The 16,537-nt window shown below is 51.3% G+C and overlaps 9 protein-coding genes across 9 annotated transcripts; 5 read left to right on the plus strand and 4 right to left on the minus strand.

Moving 5' to 3' along the window:
• Positions 1-420: 420 nt before the first annotated feature.
• Positions 421-1,782, plus strand: P170DRAFT_353095 (uncharacterized protein; the record flags this gene model as incomplete). Its single annotated transcript, XM_024843961.1, has 1 exon — positions 421-1,782. A coding segment is annotated over one exon (1,362 nt), but the record flags the coding sequence as incomplete, so codon positions are not given.
• A 222-nt stretch (positions 1,783-2,004) lies between these two features.
• P170DRAFT_349958 (MFS general substrate transporter) lies at positions 2,005-3,558 on the minus strand (the record flags this gene model as incomplete). The annotated part of the gene is made up of 4 exons (XM_024843774.1): positions 2,005-2,087; positions 2,137-2,310; positions 2,365-3,180; positions 3,228-3,558. 4 exons carry the CDS (start codon positions 3,556-3,558, stop codon positions 2,005-2,007), a joined length of 1,404 nt encoding a protein of 467 aa, XP_024707522.1.
• A 1,174-nt stretch (positions 3,559-4,732) lies between these two features.
• Positions 4,733-5,161, plus strand: P170DRAFT_472128 (uncharacterized protein; the record flags this gene model as incomplete). Its single annotated transcript, XM_024852912.1, has 2 exons — positions 4,733-4,755; positions 4,810-5,161. The coding sequence occupies 2 exons, from the start codon at positions 4,733-4,735 to the stop codon at positions 5,159-5,161; spliced, it is 375 nt and encodes a 124-aa protein (XP_024707523.1).
• Positions 5,162-6,488: 1,327 nt separating this feature from the next.
• On the plus strand, positions 6,489-7,985 carry P170DRAFT_444259 (alpha-L-arabinofuranosidase B; the record flags this gene model as incomplete). The annotated part of the gene is made up of 1 exon (XM_024850621.1): positions 6,489-7,985. The coding sequence occupies one exon, from the start codon at positions 6,489-6,491 to the stop codon at positions 7,983-7,985; it is 1,497 nt and encodes a 498-aa protein (XP_024707524.1).
• A 478-nt stretch (positions 7,986-8,463) lies between these two features.
• Positions 8,464-9,307, plus strand: P170DRAFT_352303 (alpha/beta-hydrolase; the record flags this gene model as incomplete). The annotated part of the gene is made up of 2 exons (XM_024843914.1): positions 8,464-8,892; positions 8,954-9,307. 2 exons carry the CDS (start codon positions 8,464-8,466, stop codon positions 9,305-9,307), a joined length of 783 nt encoding a protein of 260 aa, XP_024707525.1.
• A 266-nt stretch (positions 9,308-9,573) lies between these two features.
• On the minus strand, positions 9,574-11,078 carry P170DRAFT_402215 (methyltransferase; the record flags this gene model as incomplete). The annotated part of the gene is made up of 5 exons (XM_024846411.1): positions 10,858-11,078; positions 10,749-10,811; positions 10,081-10,698; positions 9,750-10,031; positions 9,574-9,693 (listed from the first exon to the last, which is right to left on the minus strand). The coding sequence occupies exons 1-5, from the start codon at positions 11,071-11,073 to the stop codon at positions 9,574-9,576; spliced, it is 1,299 nt and encodes a 432-aa protein (XP_024707526.1). The 5' UTR covers positions 11,074-11,078.
• A 357-nt stretch (positions 11,079-11,435) lies between these two features.
• P170DRAFT_507074 (uncharacterized protein) lies at positions 11,436-13,112 on the minus strand (the record flags this gene model as incomplete). Its single annotated transcript, XM_024854443.1, has 3 exons — positions 11,436-12,376; positions 12,426-12,788; positions 12,842-13,112. 3 exons carry the CDS (start codon positions 13,110-13,112, stop codon positions 11,436-11,438), a joined length of 1,575 nt encoding a protein of 524 aa, XP_024707527.1.
• An 810-nt stretch (positions 13,113-13,922) lies between these two features.
• Positions 13,923-15,317, plus strand: P170DRAFT_453686 (Zn(II)2Cys6 transcription factor domain-containing protein; the record flags this gene model as incomplete). The annotated part of the gene is made up of 2 exons (XM_024851379.1): positions 13,923-14,021; positions 14,082-15,317. 2 exons carry the CDS (start codon positions 13,923-13,925, stop codon positions 15,315-15,317), a joined length of 1,335 nt encoding a protein of 444 aa, XP_024707528.1.
• Positions 15,318-15,650: 333 nt separating this feature from the next.
• On the minus strand, positions 15,651-16,265 carry P170DRAFT_444263 (PLAC8 family protein; the record flags this gene model as incomplete). The annotated part of the gene is made up of 3 exons (XM_024850622.1): positions 15,651-15,881; positions 15,942-16,039; positions 16,118-16,265. The coding sequence occupies 3 exons, from the start codon at positions 16,263-16,265 to the stop codon at positions 15,651-15,653; spliced, it is 477 nt and encodes a 158-aa protein (XP_024707529.1).
• Between the last annotated feature and the right edge of the window lie 272 nt (positions 16,266-16,537).

Genomic DNA, 16,537 nt, shown 5'->3' on the forward strand with positions numbered 1-16,537 from the left:
CTCCATAATACCGTTCTTGGACGGCGGTAAAAGGCTCCATAGTAGCTTGTCTATAGGGAAAGGCCAAGGGAACTAGTCTTCTAGGCAGAATGGAGCTTGTCTCAGCCTTGGTAGAATGGGGGTTTGTGGCTGGAGGTGGAAATGCATAAATTGGCCCGTTTCCACGCGGTTGTTGCCGGCTCTTCAAGCCTCTGGTGTACTAGCCACAATGTCGGATAACCCTGAAACCCTGCCGATCTGTTCCGTTGTTGGTGTGACGGTTAATCTTCTGTCCGCTAGTATGTATCTCGTGGAAATATGATACATGATTGCTAAGACATTGCAGATACCGACCCGTTCGATGCCCGCGCAACGCTCGATAGGAGCAAGCGGTTTCCATTGGTCGCCCCGGACCCAGAGGAGGGCGCTGCTATCCAGACTCCAGGCTCCAGTGACAGCTACTGGCTCCCAGCCAACTTCCGCAAGACTGACATCGGAGCGCAAACAGTCGAGAGCGATCTCATTGTCGCCGCCGGCTCGGAGCTAGCAAGCGACCTCGAAGCAAACCCCAGCCTGAGCATCAGCCACGTCGGCGTTTCGGTCGAGGGTTCCGGGGGAGTTCCCTACTCAACTACTTTCAAGAACAATACCCTTTACGGGATATACAGCTCTGACCAAAAGGTCTACTCTGTTGGTCTCAAGCCTGGCAACGAAGTGTATAACACCGTGTCGGAGGAGTATATCAGTGCTATCGGGGCGCTTCCAGACTGGCCGGAGGAAATCAACAAGGAGAAGGATGAGGATGCTCTCACGGAAGCGTCGGATGCGGTGAAGAAGTATCAGCAGTTCTTCGATTACTACGGATCCCATGTCGTCGAGGAGTGTTTCCTCGGCAGTCGCTACCAGCTTCAGGTCGAACGCACTGAGACTAGCGTTGAAGAGAAGGAGGCTTTCCAGCGCCATATCAAGGCTGAGTTCGGCGGTATCTTGAGCGCTACAGTTGATTCCAGTGTGAAGAGCTCATCTGAATACCAGGAATACCTGAGCCAGCGACGCTCGCAATGCAAGATCCTGGGCGGAGACGCAGGCATCGCGAATGCTCTCTCCCATAGCCCGACTCATGTCGAGAAGTTCGACGAGTGGATGTCCAGTCGCAATGTGGAACCTCCCCATGCCCTCCTCCATATCAAGACAACCAGCGTCAACTCCTTCCTCGAGCGCAGTGAGAATGAAGAGCACCAGGAGGCGGCTGCTAAGCTCACGTCTGCCATGGAATACCTCGGCAGCCTACATACCTTCAAGGGGTCGTTGTCCGGTCTATTCATCTCATCCACCGGCTGGATCGAGCTCTCTGTGACCCCCTTGCCCGGCGTGGCTATCCGCGTAGTTGACAAGCCATCGGTGGTTGTCACGCAGACGTCCCCAGCATCAGTCAAATTGCAGTCGGTGGTGAAGGAGCAATACCTCGAGGTCGAGCTCATCATCACAGCACCGGATGAGCCGGTGGACGTCACATTCAGCACGTCCGCGTCCGGAGCTTACGGTGCACTCAACACCCTCAGCCTCACGCGTTACGGCCCTGACAAATACCGGACCGCCATTAGAGGCGTCTCCAGCGCCGACGAGGCATTGACGGTGTCGGTACCTAGTCTGAGATCTACTGGGCGGTTCGGAGGTACGTCGATGAAGGGAACTTTGGAGGTTGAGGCGAGGGAATACGCGGTGTTCCACATGGCGTTGCAGAAGGAATCTGGGGTTTCCATGAAGTCTTTGCCGATTTTTGAGCGCAAGCATACTGAATGATCTCTCCGGTCACTGTAATTGTGTGACACGTGTTCGTGTACGTTGTGTACATTTCTCAGTACAAGATAACATCTGCCTTCAATTAGCCCAATTCTTGAAAGTAGTAATTGTACAGACTGACAAAGGCAACCTAAGTTCCATAACTACGAAAAGGAATTCCAGAGCAAGAATCCATTTATCATTATCTAGAACATAAACCAGTACTTTTCTCTAATCCATTATCTAAGCCTGCGAAACCGGATCCTTCTGCCGCTTGCCATCAAGGTAAGTATAGCAAAGGAACGACAAACCGAGTGAGAGGCACGCTATTGCATGGTCAGCAATCATCTCATCCACAAAGGTGATCAAACACACCTAACGTAAAGGTCATATAATAGTATCCCACCGTCTCAGACAGTGTCCCCGTAACCAAAGGCCCAGCCATCATGCCCAGACTAAACGCCATCTCCAGGATGGATTGAGCACGGGCATTGCCGCCACCAGGACCGAATATCAAGGGGTCTTTTGTCTGCATATCCTTGGTAACCACTACATCAAGCATTAGCATATCCTAAAACCAGTTTAAGCAATGTAGTCACTCACAGCTAAGCTGCAAACTCCCCGCCCCTCTCACCAACATTGCAACCGTACCAAAGACAGCCATAGTAACCGGGAAAATTGTCTTCCCCCCAGTCTCGGGCCCAGCCCACGGAAACCGCTTGTCGCCAGGCACACCCAGCAGCCAGAAAAGCGGGGCCAGGAGGGCCCATCCGAGGGCCGTGGGATACTTCAGTCCGCACCGGTCGCGGAGCATTCCTCCCAGAGCTGCGAGGAAGAATGAGGGGAGTTGCAGGCAGAAGAACATTAGGCCAGTGCCCATACTACCCCAGCCGAAGACGTCGCGGACATGGAGCGGGATGGTGGCTTCGAAGCCGGAGATGATGAAGGAGAAGAAGAAGATGTTGGCTAGTGCGACTAGGACTCGGGCGTCGGAGAGCACGATGCGGTAGAAGCCTCGGGATGGGGCGATGCTTGGAGGGGTGTCGGATTGGGTTGCTTCGGTGTTGTTGTCTGGGATCAGGGCGGTCGTTTCATCTGATTCTGGTGTGTCTGAGGTGCTCGGGGGAGATTGTTTGCTGGATACATCTCGAGATTCGATCATGAGGAGACGGGCGACGATATCCAGGATCAGGATGGTCATCGGAACAGACCAGGTTGCCCAGTAACCCACCAGCTCCAACAGGATTCCCGCAATAGTAGGCCCGCCTATAAATCCGGTGGTGACAAAAGTCATGACAATGCCCAGCGTCTTGCCCATATCCTCAGCGGCAGTGCAATCCAGCATGATAGCAAAGCTGACAATCCACGTCGCTGCACCGCAGATACCCTGCATATAGCGTCCGAAGAAGAGAACCCACACTAAAAATGTCAGTATCTGAATATTGCATAAAAAGAGGGAAACATACAAGCCGGAGTCCAAGCAACAAGAACCGTGCCGACCAGAGATCCTGCCAAGGCAATCAACAAAGGGATTTTCCGATTTCGCGATTTATCCACGAAATGAGCGATAATTGGCGCTGAAGCGAGAGAAATAAGACCATGGATGGAAAGGAGTGTGGTGATATAACTCTGCGTTTGGGATGGATCGATATGCAACCGAACCTCAAGCATGTGGGTGAGGATTGGCACGACAAAGCCGTACAGAAAGGTCTCTGCGAACAAGGCGAGGGCAATAGTCGCAAGGATGAACACCCTCGAAGAGCGCCATCTGTATCCTATGGGGCGTGGGATTTCCATGTTGGGCAGGTTGGTTGTTGGAATCAGCGGAAGTGGGAAGAAATGACTGATATAAACATCTTGGGGTCATGCATGCTGTGGTGGGGAGGACTCAGGAATGACTCCTTCGGATGACTCATGGCCTCCATCCTGCTCGTATTGGCCGCTTGCGTGATTCATCTGTGGTCAGATCGATGGCTGCATTATTAACTGCACACGATAGCCGCCATGAAAAACAAGCAGTCTATAGGGTTGTCCAAGGTCATGTGCATCTGGCTCCATTCAATTGCTGGTGTCAAGACAGACCCGACAGCATATTGAGACTCGAAAGAGAGATACCACAGACCGCGGCGATCTTTCATTGCAATTTTGGCTATTCCTAAACAGGAATATTAATGCTGTAGAAAGGGGACAATATTTGCTTAAAATTTCGAAGGAATACTAAGCCATATAGGAGCTAGCCTCACAACTATCAGAAGGCTTACCAATCAAAGCGTAAATCATCATTTCCTCAAACAAGCTAGCCTGTTCAGCTATCTCGTTGCCCCGCTGTCTAAATTCTCACCCACGGAGAACCCCGAACCTGAGACGGAGTAACATGATTTAGTAGATTGGGTTATATTTGTCCTGGAATCCCTTGAATATTGGATGGCTGGCTGAATAGCAGCTTGGTGTATACAATAACCAATTATATACCAAGGCGAGGACTTTATCGAATTGCCCTACGTGATGAGACTTGAAAGGAGGCTTGGGACAACGGTTGCAACGAGGCTGAAAACAAGACTTTAATTGTATATTAAGCATGACCCCCCCCCCATAGAACACTCTCAATTCCCTATTTTCAAGTATCTACTCCACAACCCTACGCGTTGTATTTAAGCCCTAATAATTATATATTTACCGTCTGTCCTTTAACTAGAATAACATGCTAATATTCCCCATCAAAACAAATAATGCCGAGGATCACAGTATTGTTTCTATTCAAACCCATTCTTCTACTCTATACATAGTATCTCATATAATTATCCGGACCAGGTTTCCCCCTCGCATTTAACGTCTTCCAAGAGTACTACTCCAAGGTCCCTGAATTCTTCAATAATCGATATATCCCCATCGTGGACACTACGGCTTCGGGGATATCCTTTCTAGGAGCTCCTCTGATTACTCCCGTCATCCAATGCTTTCGAAAACACCAATGCTAGACGATCTGGATAGGCGGTATGTTCTTTTGACTTTTTAGTACCATGTCGCTACTATCTCTAACCCCTCCAGGGCCTATATGTATTTAGGGCTTCTGATCAGCTCTTTCGCCACGACACTCGGTGCCCTCATCATCACTCAGGGTGTCATTTACGGCGTTGGATTTCTTATCTTTTACTATCCCATTTTTAACATGGGTAATGAATTCTGGGCTGCCCGGCGCGGGACAGCATATAGTCTACTATATATTGCATCTGGCGTCTCCGGAGCTGTGATGCCTCTGATTCTTGAGAAACTGCTTTACCGGTTCGGATATTGGATGTTCCTGCGTGCTGTGGCTGGAGTCCTTGTGCTTGTAAACGGCCTACTGATACCCTTTTTGAAAGGTCATCTGCCCGCGTCTGAGCAAAGCTCCCAGCCCTGAATGGACGCAAGTTTCACAAAGAAGCCTTGCTTCTGGGTCTACTCTGCCTCCAAAATTGTCTAAGAGCTTGGATAATTCTTCCCCTTGGTAAACCTTCCTTCCCACACAATGTTTATCGGATGAGGCATTACCCAAGGCGTAATACTCCTGGCGCTGATGAGCGTCTAATAAGTCGCCAGCTCGTTGACCTTCGGATACCTATCTGATAAGAGACTACATCTCGACAATCTAGCCCTCTTATCCACCCTGATTGCTGCGACAGCGATGCTGATCTTATAGAGACTCGGCAACTCCCCCGCCTCTTGGTCACGTTTGCCCTGATCCACGGCTTTTTCGGGGCTGGTTACATGGCCATGTGGGCGCGGATGAGCACGGCTATCAGCAACGACCTAGTCGCAATGCCCAGAATCTTTAGCCTGTTTTGCTTTAGCAAGGGCATCGGCAATGTCATAGGGCCGATTGGGGGTGTCCTGTCGACGCATGTTAGCGTCCCCGGCAGAGTGTATACAAACACAAGGCAATCGAGCGTGATTTTCTTCACGGGCGTCTGCATGCTGCTGTTGCTGTTGCATGTTGCTGAGTGCGGTTTGTATTGGGAGAATCCGACGGCCTCCATTGATGGATTTTCCCTCCAGTCAATGTGTTCGGTTGGGACAGATAGGCAAAATCCCGGCGGCACTCCACTCCCTGATGATTGTGGGGAGTTGAGGAATGCCATATTGCGGGGTACATACACACTAATTAATAATGAATAATTCATCCCTGTTGGAATGCACGGAGGAGACTGCGTGACGAAACTGGTGGGCCAAGCTTTCATGGTGGAACTCCGCTTTCTGAAGCTTTGTCAAGCCGTGGGATTGTCTTCTTCAGCGGTTTAACCCCTTGGCAGGGAAGGTTGTATCATTCTAACGATACTGATCGCCACTAAAGATGGACTGTAGATTCCACACCTGCTGAACTAACTCAGTAGTGCATAAACAACCTCGGCTAGATCGAGTTCAACGAACCTACTGGCCCAATCTACAATGCAAGTGCCCTTACGACCAATCCGGCTTGCAAGTACTACAGCATGCTTGCGAGATTTAATCAACATGTCCTGCGCATTAGCCGACGCCCCATAAGGGTTAATGCTGAATGTACTGAATTATTGGAGGAAAATCCACGCCATTAATCTATGCCACCGGAAACTGGCCACATTGAGGGTGGATAGCAATGAGACTCCGCAGAATTGTACAGTTAAAAACCCTTACAAGTCCTGGTCCTTCATGACCCTCTCAAGCATTCCACCGTCAAAGCCTGATCCTGTTCACAGACCACCGGATTCAGAATGTTCTCCCGGGTGGCTACAAGTCTCGCTCTCATGGGCTCCATGGCTGCAGCAGGGCCGTGTGACATCTACTCCTCCGGTGGCACGCCCTGCGTCGCCGCCCACAGCACCACTCGTGCCCTGTACAGTGCCTACTCCGGGTCTCTCTACCAGGTCAAACGCGGGTCTGACGGCTCCACGACCGACATCAAGGCCCTGTCTGCCGGGGGTGTTGCCAATGCTGCCGCCCAGGACACCTTCTGCGCCAGTACCACCTGTCTCATCACCATCATCTACGACCAATCCGGCCGCGGAAACCACCTCACCCAAGCTCCCCCGGGCGGATTCCAAGGACCGGACGTCAATGGCTACGACAACCTGGCCGGTGCCATCGGCGCCCCCGTCACTCTGAACGGCCAAAAGGCCTACGGTGTCTTCGTCTCCCCCGGCACGGGGTACCGCAACAATGCCGCAAGTGGCATCGCAACCGGCGACGCGGCCGAGGGCATGTACGCCGTGCTGGACGGCACGCACTACAATGGCGGCTGCTGCTTTGATTACGGAAACGCCGAAACCAACAATCTCGACACCGGCAACGGGCACATGGAGGCGATCTACTACGGCGACAACACCGCCTGGGGATCCGGCGCTGGCTCGGGGCCGTGGATCATGGCCGATCTCGAGAACGGGCTGTTCTCCGGAGTCAATCCCAAGAACAATGCGGGCGACCCGTCCCTCTCCTACCGCTTCGTCACCTCCGTCCTGAAGGGCGGCCCGAATCTCTGGTCCATTCGCGGCGGGAACTCCGCCTCGGGGTCTCTATCGACGTACTACAGCGGCGTGCGGCCCAGCGCCTCCGGCTACAATCCGATGAGCAAGGAGGGCGCCATCATCCTCGGCATCGGCGGTGACAACAGCGTCTCGGCACAGGGGACCTTCTACGAGGGCGTCATGACTTCCGGCTACCCGTCCGATGCCACCGAGAACTCGGTGCAGGCGAACATCGTCGCCGCGAAGTACGCCACCACGTCGCTGACCAGCGGGCCGGGGCTTTCCGTGGGCTCGTCCGTGTCCCTCCGCGCCACCACCTCCGGCTACAACACTCGCTACCTCGCGCACACCGGCTCGTCCGTCGACACGCAGGTCGTCTCGTCCTCCAGCTCCACCGCGCTCAAGCAGCAGGCTAGCTGGACCGTCCGCGCGGGTCTAGCCAACAGCGCATGCTACTCCTTCGAGTCCGTGGACACGCCGGGAAGCTACATCCGACACTCGGGGTTCGCGCTGCTGCTGAACGCGAACGACGGGACGAAGCTGTTCAAGGAAGATGCGACGTTCTGCACCCTGTCGGGGTTGAATGGGCAGGGGAACTCGATTCGGTCGTGGAGTTACCCGACGCGGTGGGTGAGGCATTATACGAATTTGCTGTATGTGGCGAGTAACGGGGGTGTGAATGCGTTTGATGCGGCGAATTCGTTTAGTGATGATGTGAGTTGGGTGGTTAGTTCGGGGTTTGCTTGACCGGTTGGCTTGATAGGTTGTGGAGGTAGATCTTGATCCTCTCTTTAAGGCTATCTTAGTGGAAATGGTGTTTATGGGATTTAAGGTAGTACAGACAGAAGAACCCGGTGAGTGTATGGAGATCAAGCCAGCCTGATATCTCTGATTGGCTGATTGTTCTGGCCCACTGCGGGAGGCCTCTAACGTTTTATAGTCTACTGCTTGACTTATAGTCCAATGGCAGTGATATGAGGAGATCTGACATCCAACTGATTTAAAAGACTGGTTGTACGACCCAGCCCACATTACAAGGCTGCAGGGATACGGGTTAGAATCGGTGAGATTAACTAATCAAACTACGATAAATAGCTCCCACCAAATCCGCCACATCGCCTTTAGCTTATGCCTGGTAGCAATTCGGACTTCTCTGCTTTTTACTTCTCACCAATAATATTCATAACAAAACCGCAACCTGTTTCAATTCAGACTCCCCTCCACGATGTCTTCGTCGAACCTCCCGGTGATCGTCATCTTTCCGGGTGCTTTCGGTACCCCTGAAGGCTTCGACAAATTGTCACCGTATCTGACCAAAGCTGGATATGCAACACACCCCGGTGCATACCCTAGTTGCAATCCCGCCGATCCGGCCGAAGCGTCCTCTTCTCAGGATATCGCTTTCGTGCGCGACAACGTACTTCTCACTCTTTTAAACGAACAGGGTAAAGATGTCGTCATCATCGCACACTCATACGGGGGTGTGGTTGCAGGCGGCGCAGCAAGAGAACTTTCGAAAGAGACCAGAAAGGCCCAAGGTCACTCTACTGGCGTCGTCGGTCTGATTTACGTCGTGGCCAATATCACACTTGATGGAGAATCGCTCTTCACTGCTGTAGGCGGCGCTTATCCTCCTTTTATCAAAGTCGACAAGGTACGGTCTCCGCAGAACAACCGCGATCATAACCATAGGGTATTGCTGACTTTGTTACCAGCCCTTTAAGGGACTTGCTCTCATCGAACCGGCGATGGACATTTTGTACAATGACTGCGACCGTGCCCTGGAGCCGGAATTGGCGACGCTGATGCAGCCACACGCACTCCGGGCCTTTGAAACCCCCGCGACTGCCCCGGCCTGGGCGGAGAGTGCGTTTGATGGTCGCAGAGCGTATGTGCGGACGCTGGACGACTGTTGTAACCCTTTGCCGTTGCAGAATATCTGGTTGGAGAAGTCCAAGGTCGAATGGGATGTTGTGGACTTTAAGACCGGACACATGCCATTTTTCAGCCAGCCTCAGGCTTTGGCAGAGCAGATTACCAAGTTCATTGATGGCTTTGTTGCAAAGTAAATAGTGACGTGTCAAATGTTTATAGCTGCAGAACTCGGAATACACACCAAAATCCTAGGTATGGTCTTGCTCGCATCCAATGGTGTCAACCAAGTTATATAACTGGAATGAATGGTGCATACTCAGTAGCTTGTTCATGTTTGCTAGAATACGACTGGGGTCGTTATTGATGGCAGGGCAGGCCATTCTACATCGCGAAAAACCAACTGAAAAATGTTCAAATGTGAATGCGATAGCCAGGTCCTAGTTTGTTCAAACATGGACTATTACCACTCCGACCCAAGCATGTCATACGAGACAACAGTCTCCGGAGTCCGCACCGCACAAATCATATAATTCCCCAGGATTCTGCTGCGGAATCCAGCCTCGCAGTAAAGAAAGTAATACTACAGTACATGGGTTAGCAGATTTCTCACCAGAAGAAAAGGTACCCAAAGCATACCAACCATCTCCGCCGATACGCTTCAATCTCTACACCCGACGCGCCCGGATGTCTCGCGCAAAAGTCCGATCGGATCCCATGCCAGTTCGCGAGGAAGTTGTCGCGCCATGCAAGCAGAGTCTTTCCGTAATGGAGACCCGTGTTGATAATGGACGAGACTTCCAGACTTCCCTTGGTAGCTCGATGCATGGAGTCCAGCAGGATGTTGACGGTGGGGAGATACCCGCCCGGAAAGACGTAGCGGTCGATGTAGTCGCCCATCCGCGGGTTTGTTTCGTGGAACTGCTCCGCGTTAGCTCACTGTACTTGAAATTCAGCGAGGCCATCGAACCGGGTGGATCTTGGTGATCCCGTCTACCACGACAATTCCGCCCTGGGATGTGAGCAGCCGCGAGATCTGGTCAAAGTACGTGTCGAGAAACTGGGGCCCGACGTGCTCGAACATCCCCACGGAGATGATTCGATCGTAGCCCCCTTCTGGGCAGGGCGCGTGGCGGTAATCGCAGAGCAAGACTCGGACCCGGTCCTGGAGTCTGGCGTCCTGAATCCGCTGGTCAGCGAGGGTCTTTTGCTCCTCGGAAAGTGTAATTCCAGTGGCCTGGCAGCCTGTCTGACGGGCTGCTTCGATGATTAGATCGCCCCAGCCGCAGCCGATGTCTAGCAGGTGGTGGGTGGACGAGATTTGCGCTTTCTTCAGGATGCATTGCACTTTTCGTCGCTGCGCAGATTCAAGGGACTCGGTCGGATCGCCTGACCAGTGCGCGCAGGAATAGTTCATGTCTGACGATAGGAACCCCGAGAAAAGGGCGTTGGATGTATCGTAGTGCGACGAGATGTTCGATCGTGCATTGGCGATGTTGTTCTGGGGCCTCCACCATCGTATGAGTCGGGGGACCAGGCCAAATAGCGAACTGCCGGATCCAAGAGTGCCAGGATTCTGGATATAGAGCTGTCACAGATAATTAGTCCCGCGCTGCACAGGGAGTATAATTGATTTACATCAAATATTCTGCTCAGGTTCTCGCAGTCAATCTCCTGAAGCATGTACCCTTCGGCAAAGCCCTAATACCGTTAGAGCCGGGAACAATGATTGTGACACGCGGCATACCAGATCGAAGTCCGAGAGAATTCTGGCCCAGAAATTCGAATCGTTGACGTAAACCACGGCGACCTGATCTGATGGTCTGGTTTTATCCTCGTACAGCACTTTGTCCTCGCCATCGGTTCGAGAAATAATCTGCAGTGGGGCTGCGATCTCTTCAAGAGACTGCCGCGCAAAGCCGATGGCATATGACTGAATTGATTCAGAGATAGTAGAGTACATTCTGGCTCATGTGAGATCGAGTATGTTAACGACAGAATATTCGGGGGAGGGAAACATTTGACTATTTGGTTTTGTGATGTGTTCTGCAGTGCGAAGTCGGCTAAATATGCAGGATGACGACAGCGTGATAGGAGCGACTGGTTCGCTGTGCAATTTCAACTACTAATCCTGATCTGTCGGCATTCTGATTGCTGGTCAAGCCAACTACATAATATGAGAGACAGAGTGGTGGAAATCAATGCTCACTGGCGTGGAAAGCGCTGGAATTCAAGTAACCATAGTCTGTGATACATACTGAACTCGATGATGATTAAGTGACTAAAAAAGAGCTTTACCTAGAAAGCAAAGATATGGTCCCCGGTCTATCTGGACTTTTTGGCTCCCTTCTGCTCCAAACCAGCGTTGGACGTTACTTCCATATGGACCTTTGTAGTATCATGGCCGAGAGGTTTGTCGGGAAACGGTCTCCACGTCAAAATGGCCGCAACCAGGACAATAAGTATCCCCAAAGTAGCTTGTATCAGCCGAGCGATAGATTCTTTGACTATGATCCGCGTCAATTCTTCAGAGAAAGCACCTTTGAAATCGGTGTGTGTCTCGCGTAAAAAGTACTGGCTCGCTATCTGCGTGCAAACTGAGCTATAGAGCGTACGGGAAACCCTTTCAAGAATGGCGGTATCAAGGAGATCTGCAGGCCAATGCGGAGATAAAATGCTCGCAATTCGCGAGAATGAACTCTCATGCACGCCGTTCGGACGTGAAAAGCCACCCGAAGCGTAATTGCCTTCAAGTAGCGGTGTGTGGGCGTTTTTCAGTGTCGACAAGAAGCCCGTGGCGAGCTGTGCCGGGGTCACACCGGGAATATGAGGGTGTGGTCTCGATCCATTGCTATAGGTGGAGTTGGAAGTAGCGGCCATAAGCACGCTGCTATTCCCTGCGCCCAATGCTATAAATCCATAGGACATGAAATAGGAAGGTTTACAGACAATCGACGAAACCGTTGGTTGGTCGTTGTTCCAGCGGGCGGCGACAAAGATGAGTTGGGGATCCCTCATGTCGTCCGCTGCATCTGCGCATTCAGCAGATAATACGTCGGCATAGTATTTATCCGCACTGTCGGAAGCCTTTTCGAATGACTCGATACGGTACTCGGGGCAGCTGGGGGTGCTCAGAGCCAAGTTCAATTTTTGGCTGAGACAGTCGTGCGAGCTGCACTCCTGAGCCAAGCCGACGACCGACGCCACTTCACACTGCAGACTAGGCGTGAACATATCTACCATGCCTGCTATGATACCGCCACTCTCTGGATTCGAAATTAGAACGTGACATGGGAATGAGTTAGCAAGACATACCTGGGCTTGAGATAGGGGCGCTGAAAGGCGGGAATGCGTGTTGATGAGTCGTACCAACAGGCCACGGCTGACCGAGGCCGTAAACACCAGCTACAGTCAAAGCAGGGTTGGCATCAACACCTGGACCATTATATTTGGCTCCCGAGAACTCGGAGTGAGCTACCAGGCTGACTGTTTGAGGTTCGAGGTTGACGGACTGCGAGTCTAGGAGATTGGCTGCCAGGCTCCACGGTGCGCCACCAAGACAAGTGCCGAGTCTCACAAGTTTAGCTACTCGATGTGACCCTTTCTCTGGAGGACGAGCCACCGCTTCTATTATACGATTATGAACCTGACACCAGGAGTAACAGGCAATTAAAAACACTTTGCACGGAGTTAGGAAGGTTTCCAAGGACTGTTGGTTTTGATGTCCATACCGATAATTGGACCATGTGCCCATACATAATAGAGTTCCGGCACACTTGGTCCTAATCCATTGTTTTGTATTGATCGCATGAGTAGCGCCTCGATGGCCACTGTTGCAATGGTGTAGAACACTAGCAGCATGAAGAGCCTTGCAGTGGGGAAACTAGGGGGCGTTGGCATCTGATGCATGGCTTTTTGTTCTCCATGGTCTTTAATTGACCTCTGGGTTTCGCTAGTAGGTCCGGACTCTCTTGTGGACCTGTTGCCCAGATCTGTCGACATATTGTTTTGACGATATTGCCATTCGTGTGATTAACTCGCGTGGACGACCGATTCATTCACATCCCTGGCTTGCAGTTGAGTTTCCTGAGAGTCAATTTGAAGAGCCGACATTCCACGGAAATATATCTATGCCGAAGAATGCTGAAGGCCGGAAGTGGCGATCAGCTTGTCGCACAGCTCAGCATCGCCCACTTGGCTGTTCAGCCTGTTGTTCGTAGAGCCTTGCGGCCTTTTTGCCTGAAAAGGCAGGGATCCGCAATTGCTGCCGGACTCCCTAATCGAGCCTAGTGGCTACCAAAAGTCAGCTCGCTAACCTCTTCTGGAAATTCGCTGCCTTCCTCCTTAGTTTGTCTTTTTCTGGCCCTGACATCTCCCATGAAAAGCTTCGTTAATGTCAATCAACATTCCACACTGCTCCCTTCCCCTTCATATTGGGGTCGGTTGTTGAAACCCTTACGAATGGTGCACCTAGAACAGTACATATTTGTCCACTCCTCAATGCCTATTCCTGGCTAACACAATGTGATCATTTTGGATGTGGCCGCCTCGTGTTTTCACTTTTCAAGCATCCTCCGTGATAGCATACTCAAAATCTACTCTGCCCTCCGTACGGAGTAGGCAACCTTAATATTAGTCTAGCAGGTGGGACAAGAAACAGCGCCTTACGGAGACATCCCGAGAGACCCACCCTCAGGAGAACCTTTCGCAAGTTCTTCGGCGTATCTTCAAGATCTTCATCGCCCTTACAGGGGAGAAGAAAAAACCAAGAAAGGAAAAAGGGACTTTTGGTCGAATCTACCTGGTCACAAAATGAGTCCTTCTACGGATCCCTATATCAGCAAGACCTCTCGCCGAGCTCATAGGAAATCCCGCCTCGGGTGCATCAACTGCAAAAAGCGACGGGTCAAGGTCGGTCATTTTTTACTCTAGTCGATTTTGACATGATGTGTCTAACTCTTTATGATCCAGTGCGATGAGGAAAAACCAACATGCACTAATTGCCTGCGTCATTCCGTGGAATGCGATTACGGCGATGTGCCCCAGCAAGACGGCTCCAACTTGCCATTGAGAAAGCGGTCACCTCTTGCTAGCTCCTCAAAAGCTGGTTGCACCTTCATTTCTGCTTCTCAGAATGACTTCAAGACTCCAAAGCGTGGACGTCCCCGAGAAAGGCCGGTGCCAGACTCAGCACCAGCGCTCCCCGATCCGCCCTGTGCTACTGTAGCCAATCGGCCTTTCGAATTCACGGCCACGGACATGGCGTTATTCCATCACTTCCTGAAATCAAGTGGTCTGGCTGAGCACATGGTCAATCAGCTGTCTCGACTAGGCTTTGTCTACCACTACGTGCTGCGACTGCTTTTGGCATTCTCGGCCTTCCAGATCGTCAGAAGGTCCGAGGATACGTCGCTGTTTCATCTCATGGGAGCCGGTACTGATTTCTATACCGACGGTGAGCGCCATTTCGACGTCGCCGTGGCTGAGGTTGCGGCCATGGTTCCTCTTCTCAACAGGGAGAACGCACCTGCGCTTTACGCCGCCTCGCTCCTTATCTTTCTCTGCTCCGTGACGAAGGGCCCTAGGCCAGGTGAGTATCTTGCATTTCGAGATGACGGCGAATCGGGCTGTCTCTCTTTATTCATGGGCATGAGGTCTATGATAGAGGCATGTAACTCGATCGCGGACCCTGCGATGTTAGCCGCGATCCACGCAGGTGATGGCAACAATGAAGCCGAGTCTCGAGAGGCCGAGGGATCTAATTCATCCCCTGACAGTGCCAGACACGTTCCTCCTCAATATCAATCTGCTTTATCGCAGGTTCATGACCTTCTAGCCACCACATTCCAAAACCACGACACAGACTATCTAATTTATTGTCAGTCGCTGGAACGGCTCTCTCAATGCTACGATGTCATATTCGACCCTCATGTATCTCTCACCGATTCTGTGCTCTGGCCGCAAATATTTGGTTGGCTATACATGCTCCCAGATAGGCTGCTTCTCGACCTCCGGGATCGACGCCCACTTGCTTTGGTCATCTTTTCTCATTACACTGTTCTACTTCATGTGCTTGATGAGGTTTGGATGATTCAAGGATGGCCTCGGCATGTTATGCATGGGATATCTCAGAATCTTGATCCTTATCACCGGCTTTTTGTCGAGTGGCCGATGCAACAGATTGGGATATCTGGTTTCTCTTCTTAGTGCTATAGGTTTTATTCCTGTTTTATGTATTATATGCGCTCACTACTGATGAGCGAAATGTGGACTTTTCATCTAGAATTTATTAATATAATATTGATATTTTAATACAGTCAACGAAGCAGTAAATGAAGGTGATCAAGAGAACGATGGGTCTAAGACATAAGAAAATCTGGCTGTCATGAAACCAGGAAATGACCGTGGAGATCCGCACAGAAGCGAAAAGGAGGACGAGAATGCGAAAAAAAGAGAAGCATGACAAAGGAAACTAGAGAAAAAGAGAGAGGGCGCAAGTCCGCATGAGAGCAAGCCCAAGCACCACAAAACCGTTGACGACTAGGGATACGACATCCCCGCCGGTTTCTGATACCCCAGCAACTCAGGTCTCGTCCGCAACTCCATTTCCTTTTCTTCCTGGATTAGAGCACAGCAACCGCAGCACATAGTCGCACAACAGTCACCAAAGCAAGAGCCCCGGATACCAAAGGTCTCGCGCATCTCACCGCGTCGGATGGTTTGCAGGATCCAGTGGGACAGGAACATGCTGACGCAGGTAAATAGGGCACACTTGACGCCAGCACGATTAGTTGATGTGTCTGAGAAATCGTAGTCTTTCTGCGCACTCACTTCGGAATTCACGTAGCTGAAACTTTCTAGTGTTGGGTTTTTAACTCGGGCTTGGGTTTTTCCAAATGTCAGGCATGGGAGACAGCAGCTTGACAGACCTAGAGGGTGACCGAGTATATGTTAGTGAGCGGGTTTCAATCAGCGAACTATTGGATGGAAGATCGGTTGGAACTTACAGAGTGACCCCGGCGAACAGCAATCAAATAGCGAATAATTCCAATCTGCGCCGTGCGTGATGTTGCGAGACTCTTCAGAGTTGGCCTGGTGATATGTCGGGGGGCCGCTCGGCCATGCTCTGTATACCTTTTGCGCTGCTTCGGACATGATTGAGAGTAGAGCGTGTTGGGCTGTCTGAGGACAGAGTAAATTAAGAGGATACGAGCAATCAAAAAAACCTAGGAACTTAATCCCCCTTTAAATAATTAATCTAGACAGTTTAATCAGGATTCTCAATCGTGCAAAATTCAAAAAACGAATTAGATATGGACTACAGAGTATAGGGAGAAAACGAGACTCGACCTAACCCAAAAAGGAAGTTCGCATTCGGGTTCGGCAGTGGATCCTCAACGGGCGATCACCGGCAGAGATTGATGATT

Source organism: Aspergillus steynii, assembly GCF_002849105.1.
Source record: "Aspergillus steynii IBT 23096 chromosome Unknown P170scaffold_2, whole genome shotgun sequence".
Classification (NCBI taxonomy): Eukaryota; Fungi; Ascomycota; class Eurotiomycetes; order Eurotiales; family Aspergillaceae; genus Aspergillus; species Aspergillus steynii.